General features: G+C 32.6%; 2 protein-coding genes across 2 annotated transcripts; one reads left to right on the forward strand and one right to left on the reverse strand.

Annotated features, from left to right (window-relative positions):
* The first annotated feature begins 8754 nt into the window (after positions 1-8754).
* On the forward strand, positions 8755-14049 carry LOC108981321 (transcription factor EGL1-like). Its single transcript, XM_018952436.2, has 8 exons — positions 8755-9179; positions 9956-10210; positions 10354-10450; positions 10604-10618; positions 11123-11179; positions 11262-12167; positions 12734-13177; positions 13633-14049. Exons 1-8 carry the CDS (start codon positions 9055-9057, stop codon positions 13702-13704), a joined length of 1971 nt encoding a protein of 656 aa, XP_018807981.2. The 5' UTR covers positions 8755-9054; the 3' UTR covers positions 13705-14049.
* A 2243-nt stretch (positions 14050-16292) lies between these two features.
* LOC108981320 (gibberellin 20-oxidase-like protein) lies at positions 16293-17667 on the reverse strand. Its single transcript, XM_018952435.2, has 2 exons — positions 17311-17667; positions 16293-17190 (listed from the first exon to the last, which is right to left on the reverse strand). The coding sequence occupies exons 1-2, from the start codon at positions 17664-17666 to the stop codon at positions 16590-16592; spliced, it is 957 nt and encodes a 318-aa protein (XP_018807980.2). The 5' UTR covers position 17667; the 3' UTR covers positions 16293-16589.
* Positions 17668-19120: the final 1453 nt, after the last annotated feature.

A 19120-nucleotide genomic window follows, 5' to 3' on the forward strand; every position in this document is an offset into this window, starting at 1 on the left:
ATAAAAAAAAAATATTATTTTGGAAATACTTTTATATGGTAGATTTTATAAAAATAAATTTTATCCCCCAATATTAACATCCTAATTGCCCCCTATCATTTGCCAAAAATGAAGGGCCATAATTAATTAGACCTCCACTAATTATTTATTAGAATTGCTACTTATTATTTCTACACCATATACTAATATGTGATTTATTATTTTTATTATTCTATTTAAATACATAAATATTATTTATATATATTTTCAATTACGTAGATGTTTATACTTTTTAGTTTTTGCATGAAAAAATGATAGACTTATTACTTTATAATAATTTTTTTATTTAATTTAATAGATCTAAATTTAATAATAAAATATTATTATAGTTAAAGTTATTTATGAACTGTGAATAGATTGACTAAGAACACTCTCATTAGATTATGCAAATGCAAATAGAATGAGGAGTTTGGCTAATTGAGCATAAAAATGTATTGCATTAAATTATGCAAATGGTTAATTACATTTTATTCATTCAAATTTTTACTCAATTCATAATATACTTCTGAAACTAATAATTACATCAAAATAGACTCTCAAACTTTCAAAACTTTCCAATCTTTCCTTCTGTCTATCAACAACATCAAATTTAACGTAAATTTACTATAAATATATAATTTTTATCTAATTTATTATTATTAATCATATAAAATATAAAATAATAGATATTATTAATTAATATTAAATCATTAATCATGCAGTTATATTTCGATCGGACTCAAAACGTCTATCAACATTGGCATGTAATAATCATGCAGAGTTGAAATATCTTTCACAGACAAATGTTAGGCATATGTAAGTTGAGTGAGTTGGCTGTTATAAATAGTAATGATAATGAATTGAGATAGCAGAGTGAATTTTATAGAATTTATTTAAAATGAATTTAAATGTATTTAAATATTAATATGAGTTTAAATATATTTATAAAAAGTTTAAAAAAATTAAAAATCATGCATATAAAGAGATACTGAGATCGATTTGTAAAAAAATTTAAATTGAAATAAATTTAATAATTTAAAAATTGAATATTTGAAACTTAAACTCATCTTAAAATTATACTCAACATTCATTTCGTTTGGATCATCAATTCATCATTACAATTTTTTTAAATTTTAACACAAAATATAATAAATAATTTAATTTTTTCAAATCTTAAAATAATAATAATATTAAAAAATAATATTCTAATAATATTTTATCATTTAATTCAATTTAACTTCCTTTAACATCCAAATGGCCTGACAGCCCCCTCTCTCTCTCTCTTATTGGTCCTGACATGCCCCCCGTGATAGTCAGCTGGGCTTTGATCTGACCTTTCAACGAGCTAAAACCCGCAACAAAGATCACAGATCATCAAACACGTCAAGGAACAGAAGCCAAGATAAGGCGATCGAAAACGTTAGGGCCACTGGGCACCCCCTACAAATATTCACTGTATGATGAATCCCAAGACAAGTACCTCTCTCTATCTCTCTCTCTCTCTCTCTGATCTCGGGCTGGCTCATGATTTGAAGAATGCATGGAAGCATGTTACTCAATGCATGCATGCATGCATGCATGTTTAGCCTTCCTGCTGAGTCCTGGCCACGAACCAGGGAATAATCGAATAATCCTAGCTTGCTCCATGTTATTGTGACAATTAAAAGATGCCAAACGTAGAGTCATGTCCTGACATGGCCCCGTGATACTAGCCTTGATTTAATTTATTAATTGTTTTCCTCATCTTTTATTTTTCCTCTCCTTTGTTCTGTTCTTCGAGCAATAAACGAAGAAATCCACGACAAACTGAACAAAAACAAAGCAAAAAACAGAAGAGAGGATAGAAACGAAAACATATATATAGGGCATCCCTGAAAAATATATAGCCACTCAATGCGTTCACCCATAAGAAGTATATTCCGTATTGATCTTCCTCCCACGAACTTATACTAATGGTCTGATTATCTATCTCTCAATAAAAATCACATAAAAAAATAAAAGAATACATGAAATAATCGTGATCTGTTTGATTAAGGACCACGTACGGCCACTATATATATGAGAATTTGTTTTTTTCATCAGTCACTATTTACCACTCCACGTGATCTCACATTTTATGAAAAATACTCTCATACTCTATAAAAAAACTATAAATGTAAAATATGGAAGTGAATAGTATCTGATGCATAACATTCATCGTATAAGAAATTAACATGTTTGGATATGTCCTTAAAAAAAACATCATGTTTGAAATATAAGTTAGCTTTTAATTTTGAAGCGATTAACTTAGGTTGTGTTTGATTGTTGAGTTGAGTTGAATTTTTTTATGAGTAGTATTGAGTTGAGTGGTGGAGGGAGTTATGTAGGAACTATCTAAAATGAGTTTAAAGTGTGTTTGGATGTTAAGATGAGTTTAATAATTTTTATAGAAAATTAAAAAAGATTGTGGGTCTCATATATATGTTAGAAGGTTTTGAGTTAGGATAAATTTAATAATTTAAAAATTAAATATTTAGATATTAAACTTAACTTAAAATTAGATTAAAATTAATTAAATTCAATTAAATTTAAAAATCAAACGCAGCCTTAATCCCTTTCCTTTTTTCGCTTTTGTTTTTCTTAGTTAAGGTGGTCAAGGAATGCAATACAACGTACACTAACTAACCCAACATAATCTGCAAGCTAGGGTGCATGCTCCCTAAAGTGCTCAAGTAGCACTTTGGCCTAGAATTAATTAATTATTAATAAAAAGCTCTCGTGACTGGAATTGCATTAAAGTATTGACAATATTAGAGCTTATAAATTGTTGAAAAAACACAAATATTAATTAGCACTTTACTTAATGATTCTATGAACACAAGTCTGACAAATTATATATATATATATACATATATATATATATATATAATATAAAGGCAGCATTAATTGTTCATGTGAAGAGCGGAGCAAAGCGAGTTGTGTTAATCTTTCACAAAAGGAGTGCGTTGTGTTCTTCCAGAAAAAAGGACAATTCATGATGACACTCTCACTTAGCCCACCCAGCAATAATGAAGTACTCCGGCTCCTTCCTAATAAATCATCATGTATATACGTACACGAGATCGATCTTCCTTGAGAATTCAAGCCTCCCGGCCACCCCTCTACTGGTAATTATTTCATTCAAATAAAAGCCGGGCCATCTGATCCGCACCATGTCGGTCTCTGATCATCACTCCCGGCCCTTTTCAACATATTAATTTCCATTGAAGCTTTGTAGTGTGGGAGTGGAGACATGATCATGACTTCTAGCTATCATGCAATGACACACATTCCCATCCTAATTAAAAGAAACGAAAAGCCTGTTCTTATCCTCACTTGCAGCTAGTTTCACTTAATTGCTACCATTTTATCCTATGAAATCTATATTAATTTATGGTGTTCAAGCAGGATTTAGTGGGAACTTCAAACATGATGATTAATAATTATATATGCACGTGAATTGGTGGGGAAAAAAGTTAAAATAAAAGTTTCTTTTAAGTACAATATTATTAATGCAATTAATTGTACCAATATTTTTTTATTATTCGGCAATTTAATTATTAAGATTTTTTTCAAGTTTTTATTTGAAGTTATGAAGTTATGTATGAATGCTGCAGGACATATATATAAACTATTTTTGATCTATGACTTAAGATCCTCGATCGATTTCAATCTAAATTTAAAGACGAGAAATCATTATTATTTGCGAGCTTATAAATGTAAGATGATGTTACATGTAGACATTATATATATATATATATATAAATTTATACTGATAATACTTGTGCAAATCTTAGAGCTTATAGATTATAACTTTCATAAACTAAAGAGCAATTATAGTTGCAGTCGTAAGTACGCAAGCGCCATTCAATTACTTTAAAAAAAGTGAATAAACACAGGACCTACATGAAAAGAAATTAATTTTTTAATAGTAAACCCTACTCTTTTTCAAAATGACTGCACGATACTTGAACACTCCATGACTGTATATAACATTACTCTAAAGTAGAACACTTTACTGTACAACATAAATAAAGAGATTGTTTACTATATAAGTATAATTGTCCATCCTTATAGTCACGTCCAAACGGGAAAGCTACACTGGCCGCCTCTCTCCACTTTTTTTTTTCTTAAAGTACAATTGTTCATGCTTTGTGGAGTATGTGAAAGACAGGTAAGAGTCAATTGTCCATGCTTTGTGGAGCTATCTTGAAGCATCTGATGTTTGAATTGAATCTGATAGCCCAGTGCATGGTCTAGTAATGAGAGGTTGAAGGTTGAGGAGGTAGAGTTACTAGCTTATATGATGAGATGGATCGGATATGGTTAAGAAGAAACTTTCTATTTTTTTTTAAACAAGTTTGAGCACCCGATCAAGGTGTTTCAAATTACAAAATAAGGATTTGAGGATTTCACATTAACTCAGAGTCATCGTCAAGAGCATAAACACACAATAAATACTGAGAGAAGCTTGGTCAATTAGAAGAAGCCAAATGATATGGTAGTTAAAGCCAATTGGGATGTTGTTGTGCATATATAGTCAAAGAAAGTGGGAATTGAAATTATAATTAGAGATGTTGAAAGGGACACATCTTGGCTTCTTTGTGCTTAAATATTAATCATATCATGAAACCCGTCATAGCAGAAGCCATTGCTTTGCAAAGAGCAATGTGTTTATGTATCGAGCTAGGCTACAATGTGTGGTTTTGGAAGGTGATTCCCATATAGTAGTTAAGGCAACAAACAATACTAAAGACATATATAGATTATAGAACTGTGATTGATGATGCACAAAGCATGCTCAATGAAATATCAAGATGGAGTGTCACTTTCACATATAGAGAAGCTAATGATGTGGCTCACAAGCTTGCAAAGCTAGCTCTCTCCTATTTAGAAGAGAAGGTGTGGGTAGAGGAAGGTCCTATGTAGAATTTGAATTTAATTTTGAGTGAAAATATTGTAATGACCGATTGCTTTGATTTTTATTAATAAAATTATATAGTTTATTTAAAAAAAGTATAACAATAAATGGTACAACTAAATAGGAAGGGAAGAGAGAGAGAGAGAGAGAGAGAGAGAGAGGCCAATGGGGTGATATGAGATTTGAATGGGTAGAGGCTCATCTCATTTGATGCTATGGCGCTATAGGGGTGCTACTGGCCCCCTTCTCGCACCCGGCCCCCCCATGGGCAGGGGTTTGCCTCCCAAAATCCCCATTGCATATTGAGAGCGGGCCCCCCATCCTTGTTCCGAGGTGGGGGCAAACCCATGGTCCTCCACCGCCTACTCTCGACTATCCCAACCAGAAAAAATAAAAAAATAAATTCAAACGCAAGGTGGAAATGAACAAAGTTACAAAAGACCACAAAGATACCATCGAATCAGAAACAATGAACAAACCAACAAAATTACAAAATACAACACAAAATACAACACAAAATACAACAACACAACAATGAACAAAATTACAAAATAGAAATCAAATCCACAACAATACACATCGAATTAGAAGGATGGAAACAATAAAAGAAAAAAAAACCAAAACTAACAAAAACAAAAACCTAAACACAATACACATCGATTGCAAAAGGAAGAGATGGTCTGAGAGATCACTAAGAAGAAAATGAGAGAAAGAGCCGAGGAGGAGGATGAAAAGAAGAGAACGTGAACTGTGCCGTGTGGCGACTACGAGAGGGAGAGAGGGCAATGGCATGGAGAGCCGAGAGGAAAGAGAGAGAGAGAGGGAGGGGGAAGATTGAATATAGAATAGACTGCTTGGGAAAGGAGAAAAGGGTTAACTTAACTAAAAAACGACGTCGTTTTGACATTTTTTAAATTTTTTATTTTAAATATTTGTTACTAAAACGACGCCGTTTTGATAACAAATAATTATATATATTGAGTTGGGCTTAAGCCTGGCTCGGGGGGCAGGCTCCCGCACCCTCTTCTCCCTACGGGCAAGGGCTCCGGCCCCCCACAAGAGGCGGGTGGGATTGCTCGTGCCGCCCAAACGAGGCCGGGGCAATGGACACAGATTACACCTGTGGCACTATAAATTTGCTGTGGCATGAAAGGCTTTTTATTAATTTCAATCGATCGAAACAAAAGAGAATATTGTAACAATCATATTACTGATCAATTGGATGAGAGAAAAGATTGAGAAGTAGATTGAATCCTGATCCAAACAAAAAAATGATGCATTGAATGATTGTAAAACGTGAAATTATAAATATTAGAAAAAAATAATCTAAACTAAACCTACGTACAAAGATTCCTCGAAATTTTTAGTATATGTCGCTTTCACATTAAATAGGTAGAATTTAGTCACATTTTTTAATATATAATTAATTTAATTATGCTATTATAAGACTTCTATGTCTTATCCTGCTTATGTTATTTAATTTAATTTAAAAGATAAATTTAATATTCAAATTTTACAAATTAAGTCTTATTATTTAAGTAATGTGGATAAAATACTCTACACACATACTTGATAATAAATCTAATTATATAATCTTATATTCATATTTATATTCTAAAAGAACAAATTAATATTATCGACAGCTAGAATTCATTAAAATCAGTTATAAAGCTAAATTCCATCGACATTAAAAAGACAAAGAATGGTATTTATATAACTCGTGATATATATATATATATATATATATATATATATATATATATATGGTATCATCATACACAATGCAGTATAAAAATTAACTAATCCGAACATTACAACATCTTTATTAATAAGTACTTTTATATATATCATGTGCAGCATGTTAAGATCTCAACCATTTAATTTTAAAAAAGCTAGCAATTAATATGAAATCTTCTTAATATATATACTGTACCATAGACAATATAAAAAATCCTTGATAAGGTTAATAATTCAATATATATATATCCATCCAAATAACAGAATATAAAATTTTATCTCATCTTTGATTTTTCAACCATCGTTATAGTAATGCTATAATACCATTATAGTTGATTTGTTGTAAAGTTTTATCTGACTCTACAGTACTACTACAGTACCGCTACAGTATGCTAACTACCACATTTTTAATATATATAACTATCTATTAGAATTATTTATTTTATTGTAATATATAATTAGAAAAATATATTTCAAATTTTATAAAATATAGTATAATAAATATATAAGTCATAAATAGTTCTATAAAAAAAGTCATAATTACAATAATTTTGTTTAACAAAGAAATACGTTGATATTTAAGAATATTGAAATAATCATGACCAACTATAAAAAATATATTTAAAAAAATTCAAAATATTTATAAGCTTTTAAATTAATAATAGATATTACTTATTTTTAATATATTCACGATATTTTACATCTAATAATTAAAAATAATTTTCAATAATTAGTAGGACCAATTACTTTATCAAATTTTTAAAAAATTAAAATTATCTCATTTCATCTCATTATTTAAATATATTTTTTTATAAAATATTTTGTCTCATCTAGATACATAATATTTTACGAATCATCTCACATTTTATTTTAATTTAAAATTTTTATTATTATTTAAAATATCTTATCTGATTGATTTAACGAGACCTTAGATTTAAAATGGTTCATGAATTTTCGCTGACCCTTCTGGTCGCTAGCTTGAATTCAGAGACATTTATTATTATTTTATTAATGTTGTTGTTGTTGTTGAAAGTTTTCACTGACCCATCGAAAACATGCGTTGTTGCTAAACAGCAGGATAAAAACAAGAAAAGCTTTCAAAATTCAAAGTTGGCTTTTATTCTGTAGTCTGTGCAAAGGTATTGTAGTTTTCTTCAATACCAACCAGGCAATGCTAGGGATAAAAACAAGAAATGCTACTGATTAAAAAAATATTATTTAATAATATTATAAATTTTATTTTTTTAAAATATTTAAATGTGTTAAAAAAATAATATGAAAAAAAACAAAAAAAAAATCTTTTTCAAATCATCTTTGTAACACTTTTAAATATATATTTTTTTAAAATTTATAATATTATTAAATAATATTTTCTTAATCATTAAATAAAAAAATTAAAAAAAAAAAATTAGAACGGAATAATAGCACAGCAACATCCCTATCATTTTCCATACCAAAAAATCAGCTGTTGTAGGCATAAATTCGGCTTTAAGAGGGCCCAAACAAGAAAAGTTATTATAATAAGGCTGCTGCAGCCTGCAAGGACAATTCGGCATGCCCCCCATCTCCCTCGTTATCATATTTCATTTCTGATAAAAATAAATAAATACTTCTGCTTTTTCATCAATTCTCGAGGTCCATGATTCGATGTCCTTAAAAAATATACGGGACCAGGACCTTTGATCGAATACAAAAGTGGACATATTTCTTCAGTATTTAATAATTAATTTTTCACACTGAAATTGATACCAATTTCTTAATAATAAACAGTGAGTGAGTTTTATTTATCTTTAACAGAAAACTTTTTTTTTTTGATAAAAACATTTGGTACAAGAGAACGCAGGAAAAGTCATGGGTGGTCAGGTGGTGGGGTTGGTTTTCGAAAAAATTCCATCAATAGTACAGAATTTATATATGAGGAAGCCAAGTATAATGCCAGATTCCTTTGGATCCTAGGAATTAATTGGATGTATTATTTTATTTTTGGTTTTTGATTATAACTTTTTTTTTTTTTTTTTTTTTAACTGGGTCTTTATTTTTCAACCTCAAAACTCAGAATCCACAGTGGTCTGCTGGATTTTCTTTCCAAAGAACAGTGCCATCCCACATCATTATAGGGCATAGGCTAACAACCCAAGTGGGTCTGAGTTTATGTCTTTGATTGGTTTCTTAGTTTCTAAAACCATGAATTCTTGATAGAAATCAGAGGAGTTTCTTTTTTTCACTCCACTGAAGAGCAAATAATATTCATCAGCTGGGTCAGCTTGAAAAGTGGAAACCAGTGCCTTTGGAGTAGGGGGTTGATAACTTGATGACCTTCCAAATTCTATAAGATCAGTTAAAGAGTTGCTTGTTGGAAAATGGCTAATGGCTGTCAAACCCGAGATGGGGTGCCAGAGAACCTAAGAAATCAGCTTGCTGTTGCTGTGAGGAGTATCCAATGGAGTTATGCAATTTTCTGGTCGCAGTCAACAACAGAACAAGGGTACTGCCTCTTTCTTGTTTCGATGTATCGTTTCCTTTCTTCATTTGGCCATGGTGCTTCATTTCCTTTCGCCAGTTTTCTCTGGTGCAATCTGGCTTCTTTACTTCAATATCAATATTTTTATAGATTCCTGGAATCTAATATAAATGATCACCGTCTGTGTTTAGTTACTTGGAGAAGTGCCATCCCAAAATGGGAACTTTCCTTTTAAGTCAAAACTCAGAGTAGTCCTTGTAAATATTGTTTGTTTTTCTGAAACAGATGGTATAAATATGTTATTCTGCAGAAGAAATTGATGAAAGTATGCTAAGTAGCATATGGGTATCTGTTAAGAGCAGATGCTTGTACCTGCACAGGCTGCAAGTCATTGTTTTCAAGCTCAACAATTTCTTTCTGGTGAAACCTTGACTACCTAGTCCATGAATATGTAATTGAAAGTGGTATATAGGAAAGGAAAGTGAGATAACAAGGCACCCGCTTGAGCTTAAATCCATCTCAAAAGCTATTTCCTTCTTGTAAAGAATATATCTTGAAAAGGAAAGTTGAAAATTTGTAAAATGAAAATTTGAAAATGAAATTTGAAACTGTTTGTAGAGGCGAATGTTATTGTTTGGCCAGGAATTCAAACAATTTATAACCATGTGCAATAATGCCCCTAGGTACATGTGGTTCACTTAAACAAATACCTTTTGACATAAAATACTCAAGGTACATGTGTTTTCCTTCATATTTTTTGTTGCTTACTTAAGGCGATGTGTTGTGATTAATATTTTCAGGGTACTGGAATGGGCTGATGGGTACTATAATGGTGATATCAAAACTAGAAAAACAGTCCAAGCCATGGAACTTAAGGCTGATAAAATAGGCTTACAGAGAAGCCAGCAATTGAGAGAGCTTTTCCAGTCTCTCTTGGAAGGTGAAACCGAACAAGCAGCTAAAAGGCCCTCAGCAGCATTGTCACCGGAGGATCTCACAGATGCTGAGTGGTATTACTTGGTTTGCATGTCCTTTGTCTTCAGTCCTGGCCAAGGGTACCTATCTTTTTCTCTGATAAGATGGATATATTATTAAACAGTACATCCTGATTTAATTTTCTTAATCAGTTCCATTAGTTTATACTTCATATTTTTCCTACTTTGATATTTCGATCATTCTTCCTGCTTTTCTTGCACAGTTTGCCAGGAAGGGCACTAGCAAATGGTCAAACCATCTGGTTATGCAATGCTCAATATGCAGACAGCAAAGTATTCTCTAGATCTTTGCTAGCCAAGGTTGGTTTTCCTTGGCAGATATCTGTTTCAAATTTGTGACTGTTTCAGTTGGTAATTTAGTCAATTCATATTGCAAGCAGCTAAAGAAACTGACTTTCTGTGTTTCTCTGTAAACTTGTTTTCATGTAACTGCGAATTGATCAATGCTTTCAGAGCGCATCTATTCAGGTATGATAATTTGTCTTTGTAAATCTATAACATAACTGTAACCTTTACTACTTGGGCAATATCCTTTTGTACTTTTTGAAAATAGTTTCTGTTTTCATAATTGGGATAACACAGGCCACAGTTCAGGTTTTTAGGGTGACTGTCTTTTCTACAATTAAGGATGTCCCAAAATAATATTTAGTTTCATACTTTATTTGTTCCCTCTGTTGTATGTTAACGTTAGCCATCAGATATGTCCAGAGTACTTAGATTACTTTTGGATTGGAGAGAACAATGTATATATTCTACTGGGGTTTGCTGGATTTGACTCATTCTACACGCTGTTAGATACCAACACCCTTAACACAGTTTATACAACTTAGGCAGATGCTCAAATCCAGATATGTTTAGGGCTAGCTAAAATCTAAGATGTTATTACTGTATAATAATTATATTCAGGGAACTATTCCTTCATTTCTGGTTTGGGACATTGTTGTGATATAGTTTGTTGTGTCTGCTTTGCAGACTGTGGTATGTTTTCCTTATCTGGGGGGTGTGATAGAGCTGGGTGTGACCGAACTGGTAATATTTTTTCGTGGAACTTTTCCTCATTGTATACAAATTTAGGCAGCAGTACAACTGATTCTTGTCTGTACTCTGTTAGGTCACTGAGGACCCTAGTCTCCTTCAACACATCAAAGTTTCCTTATTAGAGTTGTCAAAGCCAATATGTTCCGACAAATCTTCCTCTGTTCCTCATAAAGCAGATGATGACAGAGATCCAATGTGTGCCAAGGTTAATCAGGAAGTAATGAACACTTCTCCTTTGGAGAACCTATATTCCCCATCCGAAGAAATCAAGTTTGATCAGGAAGGAATCAATGATTTAGGTGGAAATATCAATGAGGAAATCAACATGGATTCTCCTGATGATTGTTCCAATGGCTGCGAGCACAATTACCAGACAGAAGACTCTTTCATGCTTGAAGGTCTAAATGGCGGGGCTTCTCAAGTTCAGAGCTGGCATGCCATGGATGACGACTTCAGCAATGGAGTTCAAGATTCCATGAATTCCAGCGACTGTATATCTGAAGCTTTTGTGAATCAAGAAAAGCCTCTCTCTACTCTTAAGCGAGAAGATAACCACACTCATTTGAAGGAACTTCAAAACTCCAATCACACAAGACTAAGTTCCTTGGACCTTGGAGCGGATGATGACTTGCAGTACAGAAGAATTCTTTCTTCTATTCTGGGACGCTCACCTCGGTTGATTGAAAAATCATGTTTTCAATATAGTGATTGCAAATCCAGTTTTCTGAGTTGGAAGAAAGAAGCAATTGGTAGTGCTTATAGGCCACAGATACAGCAGAGAATACTAAAAAATATACTATTCTCGGTCCCTCTTATGTATGGTGGTTGCTCTCTTAGGTCCCAGAAAGAAAGTGGTGGAAAAGATTGGCTTTGGAAATTGGAAAGGGATGATATTTGCATGGGACATGTTTTGTCAGGCAATAGAAGAGAGAATGAAAACTTTCTGGTCCTCAGGTCAATGGTTCCTTCTATCACTGAGGTAATTCAATTGCGATTTTCTGGAGGTTATATTAACCTTGGCCATGACTAAAAAGATCATATTCTTTTCTAGGATTCTTTCACTTTTGAAAAAAATTCTCTCCTTTTTTGTGGAAGTCTCTCTTTTTGTTTTTTTTGTTTGTTTGTTTTTGTATTTTGTCTTTAGTGAATGGAAGTCTCAAATATTCAAAGCTCGTGCTTCAAAAAATGAAATCTTTGATAAAATGCATTTATGTTCTTTGGTTTGCCAAGTGATAAAATGGTGGGGCTTGGAATGAGTTGTAGACTGATACATTCAGTGTTAGATTCTGCACAAGGAGTTCCCCTGTATTGCCTGATACATGGTTCTAATGGGTTGAGTCATGTATCCAGGTTCTACTCCCCAGAGATGGGTCCAGTTGGCCATGCCTTTATGAGGTCTCACGTTAAAAAAAAAAGAAAATTATGTTGTCTGGTTTATTCACAAGTACCGACAGTGCAGTAATTTCTCAAATTATTTCCTGCGAGTCAACTGAATTGAGTTTCCCTCTATGTTTTATTCTAATGTACTGGATCATGCTTACGCAGATTAACAAAGCATCGATTCTTAAAGACACAATCAAATACCTGAAAGAGCTTGAGGCAAGGGTAGAAGAGTTGGAATCTTGCATGGCTTCAGTAGATTTTGAAGCAAGAGCCAGAAGGAAATACCTTGATATAGTAGAGCAGATTTCTGATAATTATGATAGGACAAAGATTGATAATGGCAGGAAACCTTGGATAAACAAGAGGAAGGCTTGTGACATGGATGAAACTGACCCAGAACTCAATGAAGCTGTTCCTGAAGATGGCCTGCCATTAGATGTGAAAGTCAGCATAAAAGAGCAGGAGGTTCTGATAGAGATGAGATGCCCTTACAGGGAATATATTTTGCTCGATGTCATGGATGCGATAAATAATCTGCATTTGGATGCATACTCAGTTCAATCATCTTCTCCTAATGGCATTCTGACATTGACCTTAAAATCTAAGGTTTGGCCTTCTTGCTTATGTAGGGAGACTTCAGTGACTCCCCTCTGTGGCTGTTTTTTTTTTTTTTTTTAATTTTTTTAAATTTTTATTAACGTCCATAATTTAGGACAATCAGGATGCCTTTGGACATTTTCTTCAATGAATAATGAATTCTGATGGTAGGTATTATGATTTCTAATGAAAAAATAAAGTGAAGGTGATAAGGTACTGGTTAAATCTTACTTATATAAAAAAGGTACTGGTTAACTTTGCTCTCATTCTGTAAAAGTACTAGCTAGTATCTACTTCATTTTGTATGACTTCAAAATGATATCCGTTATTTGCTGCACCCTATACAAATATCCATTAAGGAAAATCTCAGAACCATATTGACCATTAGAAGTTAATTTTCCTTTGAAGTTGCTTCAAAATTCAATATCAACAATTGATTTTGATTCTTTTCAACTTGGTTTCAGTTTCGAGGAGCAGCAACTGCACCGGTGGGAATGATCAAACAAGCACTTTGGAAAATTGCTTGTAAGTGTTGAGAAGCAATATTGAAGATAATTATTGTCAACTCTAATATTTAGGATTTCTCGGGCTAGTAGTCATAGTTTCTTGAGTTGTTGTGTAGTTATAATTGGAGAACTTTGATCTTCTACCTAACATGCATTCCAAAATAACTTCTCAACCTTAAGTAGCAAATGAGCTTGACCAATGGCTTGTTTGAATGCTTGAGAATGAAACCCTTCAATGTAATTTATGTACCATCAGCTAATGTTTGAACCTCTCATTGAAGTGCTTTAACTTGTATGATAGTTTGTTCGGTTTCGTCATGGAATTTAGCTAATTGTTCTTAATGTAAGTGCTAATAAATTCTACTTTTCTTAACATTAATGTGCATCTTTCTTCGTTCTCGGTTGCCTAGGGAGAGGAACGATCTTAATTTTTACTGATATTCTGCAGCATACCAATCCTCATACTAATAACAAGAGAATGCTTGCAAAGCTTTCTAGATAACTCATACAATTTATGTGCTTGTTTAGAGCCCTTGTGCATATAACTCTGTATCTGCATCAACACAAGAATTAAACTGATTATCTTTTGAGGAATGTACCTGGCTATCCATTGAAAAGGGGAACAAATTTGATAACTTTCTGGCTGAAAATTAAGAAAATCCTCACATATTTTTACTCCAGATTTTTTATTGCTGTTCTTTTTTCCATCATGCATACAGTATGGTTACTCAACTTTTTCTTTGCAAGATGTTTAAAAATTGTAAGTATTTATATACTAAAATCTAATTTTGAAGTACATATCCAATCCCCCAACAAATGAAAATCCATTACTAGAATGCAGGCAAATGGTACTTTGACTAACCTATGAATAGATTAGATTAACCTATGAATAGAATCAAATTAGCAATTATTTATGGAGGATATCATTGACTATATGGAGGATTGGAAATTGAAATTCAATTATTTATGAGCCAAACATACATTTTGCGTCGTCCATCTATCAAACCTTTTATACTAATTTGCAGCTCAAACTATCAAAATTAACATTATATTTTTAGGCCTGGTTTAGTTACACAGATAAAATCATCTCATCTCATATAATGATTATAATTTTTTTAAATTTTTATACAAAATATATAAAAAAAAAAAAAATCAATTTTTTTAAATTTTAAAATAAAAATAATATTAAAAAATAATATTCTAATAATATTTTATTTAATTTTTAACCAAATGAGCGCGAGAACTAAAAGCTTAAAATTAGAATCTAACTATTAAAATTGTATTACTTTTACTTTAGTTTTGATCCATTTTAATGGTCAAAATTAGATGTGGATGCTATTTATTATTATTATTATTATAATTTAATGGTGAAATATGTCAGTTTTAATAATCTTAAATGCAGAAGTTACGTATCAAAGTGTATTTTCCCCTTATTTATCTCATATTGGTCTGCGAAAAAGTGACAAGTTGTCAACTTCATTCACTAGGAAATTAATCAATATATATATATATATATATTGAAATTAATGCTTGAAGAAACAATAAAAGATTAAAATTTAGATGAAGCAGCACCAAATTCCATGTCGTAGGCCCCACAGTTACATTCATGGTTGTTAGTTCGATATTCCAAGCTAGCTGGAGTATATATAAATATATATATATATATATATAATATGAACATGTGACCTGCATTTAATCAAATTTGTAATGCTGAATGATGTCTCATCTGCACTAAATGTATAATGCATTTTCCACTTTATACACAAATTATTTTTTATTTATTTTTTAATTTTTTGCAGCCTTCTTTGGCGGCTAACACATCTATCTCTTTTCAAAATTGGATTATCTTCAGTCAGGAAGCTAGACTGGATCTCTATTCCTAGTTGACAAGAAAGAAAGTAGAGGTGTACATGGCAACTTAATGCTGGTCGTTCATATTATGGCCAAAACAGCTTAATCAATTGAACCTGAGACCATTTTGTGAGGAACTCAACTCTTCTAATTCAAAAACCTTGGGAATATCAGACAACCAACTAGAATGAAAAAGATGTATCTGACTTCATCTTCCTCAAATGATGGATGTTATATATATATATGAAACTTATAAACTTCAATAGGAGATTAAAATAAAATAATGGAAAGGAATCATTCCTATTTTATAAGGTCTTGTTTTCTTTGGAGCTAAGGGATTCCTAAAGTCTTCGAAAATGTATTTTGCAAATTTCGTGCAAGCTCTTTAAAAAAATAGATCCAACCGGGAAAAAATTCAATAATTTTATGGTGGATTCCATTTTTTTCAAAGGGTTTGCACGCTCCAGACTTATGTCTAGCATTACTTGCCAGAAATAAATCCTTTATCTAAGGTTTACTTCCATTCTCTGGCGTGAGCTCCATTGATTTGGGGGAGGTTGGTTAAATTGATCAAGTGCATTTCTTCTTTCCCAAACCCACATGGTGGACTGAAATTAACAAATAAAAGACTTTAGAGCTGCTTTGTGGCTAGCTTTTATTCTATCTCCATTCACTGATAAGTACATAAATTCATGAATAAAAATAATATATGATACAAATGCACAAGTTGGAAGGTTGGAATTCCAACTGTACAAGCTCTTCCCCTATCAACAACCAACAGGTCAAAGCTTTCCAAACTCAACTAACTCCCACTCTGTTTTCTTCCACCATAAAAATAATAAATAAAACAGAAGGAGAAAGTGGAACTTACAAATTCAGTGACCACCATCACATACTTTTTTTTTTTTTTTCTCCTTCTCTCTTTCTCTCTTCTGAGCACTAACATCACATACAGAAAAGCATCTAAAGAAACCTTGTCTGCACTAATATCTTGACAACTAACAAATGAAAAGTTCACATATATATGATCAACACACATTAAAAGCAGCTTTATATTTCAACCATCAAATCTGGAGTCCTATCCCAGCAAAATCTCTGACAGTAAACCCAACCTTTTCAAACTTCCCCCTCTCATTGCTCTCTCTGAATTTCAAGTAGTCTAAGGAGACAAATGGCTTGTAAAGCCTCATATTTCCTTCTCCAATCACTTCATCTGGTGCTGTGATCACCTTTTCATCCTCAAAGCACCAAAAGAAAGCTAGAGAAAAGCGGTTTGCAGGCTGTTTTAAAATGACCCGATGTTCAGATGACCTGAACTTGTGATTGCTCCAAGCTTGCAACATATCTCCTATGTTCACCACTAGGGTCCCCTGACATGGCCTTATGTCCATCCACTTTCCTTCCTTTGATCTCACTTGAAGCCCTCCTATTTCATCTTGATAGACAATTGTAACACAGCTCATATCAGTATGCATTCCCAGCCCTTCAACCTCATCTTCCAAACTATCTGGTGGAGAGTAGTTATTTATTCTCAAATATCCATGGCAGTTGTTGAATTCAGATTCATAGTACTCCTCAAATCCTTCCCCTAAGCTCATCAGCAATATCTTTATGATTATCTTTGACAACACTGCCATCTTGCTTCCATATTCCTGTAATATATCACTATCAGAAGAAGAGATAGTTAAGTGGAAGAAAAGTAATTATCAACTATGAAAAGAAATAGGCATAAAAAAGGATAATCAGAAGTAGGAAGACGAAGAGGATTGCAGTCTTCCTATATACCTGAATTCAGAGTTCTGTTCAACAAAGAGTATATTTGCAGAACTTTGAGCAGAGGCAAAGAAGTTTGGTCCAGCAACTCTAAGGCTCTCGAAGTATGGAGAGGCTATGAAATGGGGAGTATAAGTTTTAACAGAAGAGAAAGGACCCAGCTTAAGTTTAGTGTCAGAAGGGAGGCTGAAGAGCTCTTTTGAGAGCATATAGAGTTTGCTGTAAAGATCTATGGAGATTCCATGATTAATTATGTGGAAGAAACCCCACTTTTTGCAGGCTTCTGCTAGGAAGGACAGGGAAGATGGGTGTACTGGTTGAGAAATATCCACGATGGGAAGTTCTACAGAAGTTTGGGATTCAGACATAATGCATAGAATATAGAGAAAAGGCATGGTTTGTCCACCTAGTGAGGCTATTAAATAGATGGTTGGTTAGAAGCTTATGAAGAGAGACGCGTGCACAAGCATGTGGACAAAGAGAGTTTGAGAGAAACAGTTATACAATCATACTATATGCAAAATTAGCATCAATATTGAGATCAGAGAAGTATTACCATGTAATTAAGTGATGCAAAACAATATAGAAGTCAGTGCACAAAGCAGACCTACTTGTGTATGTGCTGGACTTTTGATATTAGTTACAAACACCCGCATGATATACGACTGATTATAGACTAATCTGAAGGTGATTATAGATTAATCTGGAGGACATGGCTGATCAAGAAAAAAACATCTACCTTGAAAATTTTATATGTTATAGATTTACACCAAAATGAAAATAATGCCAGCCATGCATCCTTAAAAGAATGGAAGATTAGACTGATGTGCCATTTGAAAAAAAAATGTTTACATCAGAACAGAACTTAGATTGTAATGAAAACGAGGCTACCATTAAGATTTGACTATATTTTGCTTTTATTTTACGTTGTTTAAGGAAGCAAGTCAACGTGAGCTTAAACTAATTTAATTTGCAGTTATTTGGAGCAAAGACAGGCTGTTAAGTGGGTAGGCTGCCTGCCTTTGAGCATTTAAGATTTAACTTGTATTCTGTTTCTTCTTGGATTCTTGTGAAGAAAGGTATGACCATCCTTGCTTCTTGCTACAAACAATCAAAATACAAGTACGTGCATATATACCCTTTATCAATCCCATTAACATGAATTTTGGATCTAAATGGAGGCTTGAAACAGCTGGAGATTGAAATGTTTGACACATCATTCTATTTTTCTCTATTTTATATTTGAGTTATGCCTGGCATCCCTTGATTCAAAATCCTAGTTCTGTCATCTTGGCAGTCCAGTCTCCCATTGAGCAACTGAAAGGCTATCCATGGTTGTTACATTCTTGAAACAAAAGCAAGATCATGTCAAGTTGGAGCTAAAATGGGGCCATGTTGTCTATTGAACCATGATGAAACTTGAAGACAAGATTAGCCTTTCAAAAATAAGTTAATTATATAAACATTTTATTAGTAGGATCCTCACTTTCTTCCAATGGACCATCCACAAGAACATCATTAATTCCCATTTGAATGTCATATGAGGGGGTTGGTTTCACACCAATGCAAATCTGTTGGCCACATCCTTGTGGAATATGCACTAACACCAATAAGATTTGAAGAAGCATTCAAGTTAGGTAACTTTCCTCCAAAATTAATAATCTTGCAATTTGATGACCTTGTCGTTTCCTTTATAAAAGATTTCTAGATATCGAATTCTCAATATTTTCAACTCTTTACGAATCGAAAAAGATAAGTCACGAGTTTAATTAGAAAAAAAATTTAAAATAAAAATTTATAAATTAACGTAACTTATTTTAAA

Source organism: Juglans regia, chromosome 7 (assembly GCF_001411555.2).
Source record: "Juglans regia cultivar Chandler chromosome 7, Walnut 2.0, whole genome shotgun sequence".
NCBI classification, from domain to species: Eukaryota; Viridiplantae; Streptophyta; class Magnoliopsida; order Fagales; family Juglandaceae; genus Juglans; species Juglans regia.

Excerpts from the sequence above, each read along its gene's own strand:
- LOC108981321 (XM_018952436.2), top strand. The coding sequence starts at position 9,055 with ATGGCTAATGGCTGTCAAACCCGAGATGGGGTGCCAGAGAACCTAAGA. Across the intron at positions 9,180-9,955 it reads CAGTCAACAACAGAACAAGG|GGTACTGGAATGGGCTGATG; the intron begins GTACTGCCTCTT and ends TAATATTTTCAG. Across the intron at positions 12,168-12,733 it reads TGGTTCCTTCTATCACTGAG|ATTAACAAAGCATCGATTCT; the intron begins GTAATTCAATTG and ends ATGCTTACGCAG.
- LOC108981320 (XM_018952435.2), bottom strand. The coding sequence starts at position 17,666 with ATGTCTGAATCCCAAACTTCTGTAGAACTTCCCATCGTGGATATTTCT. Across the intron at positions 17,191-17,310 it reads GAACAGAACTCTGAATTCAG|TGATATATTACAGGAATATG; the intron begins GTATATAGGAAG and ends TTCTTCTGATAG.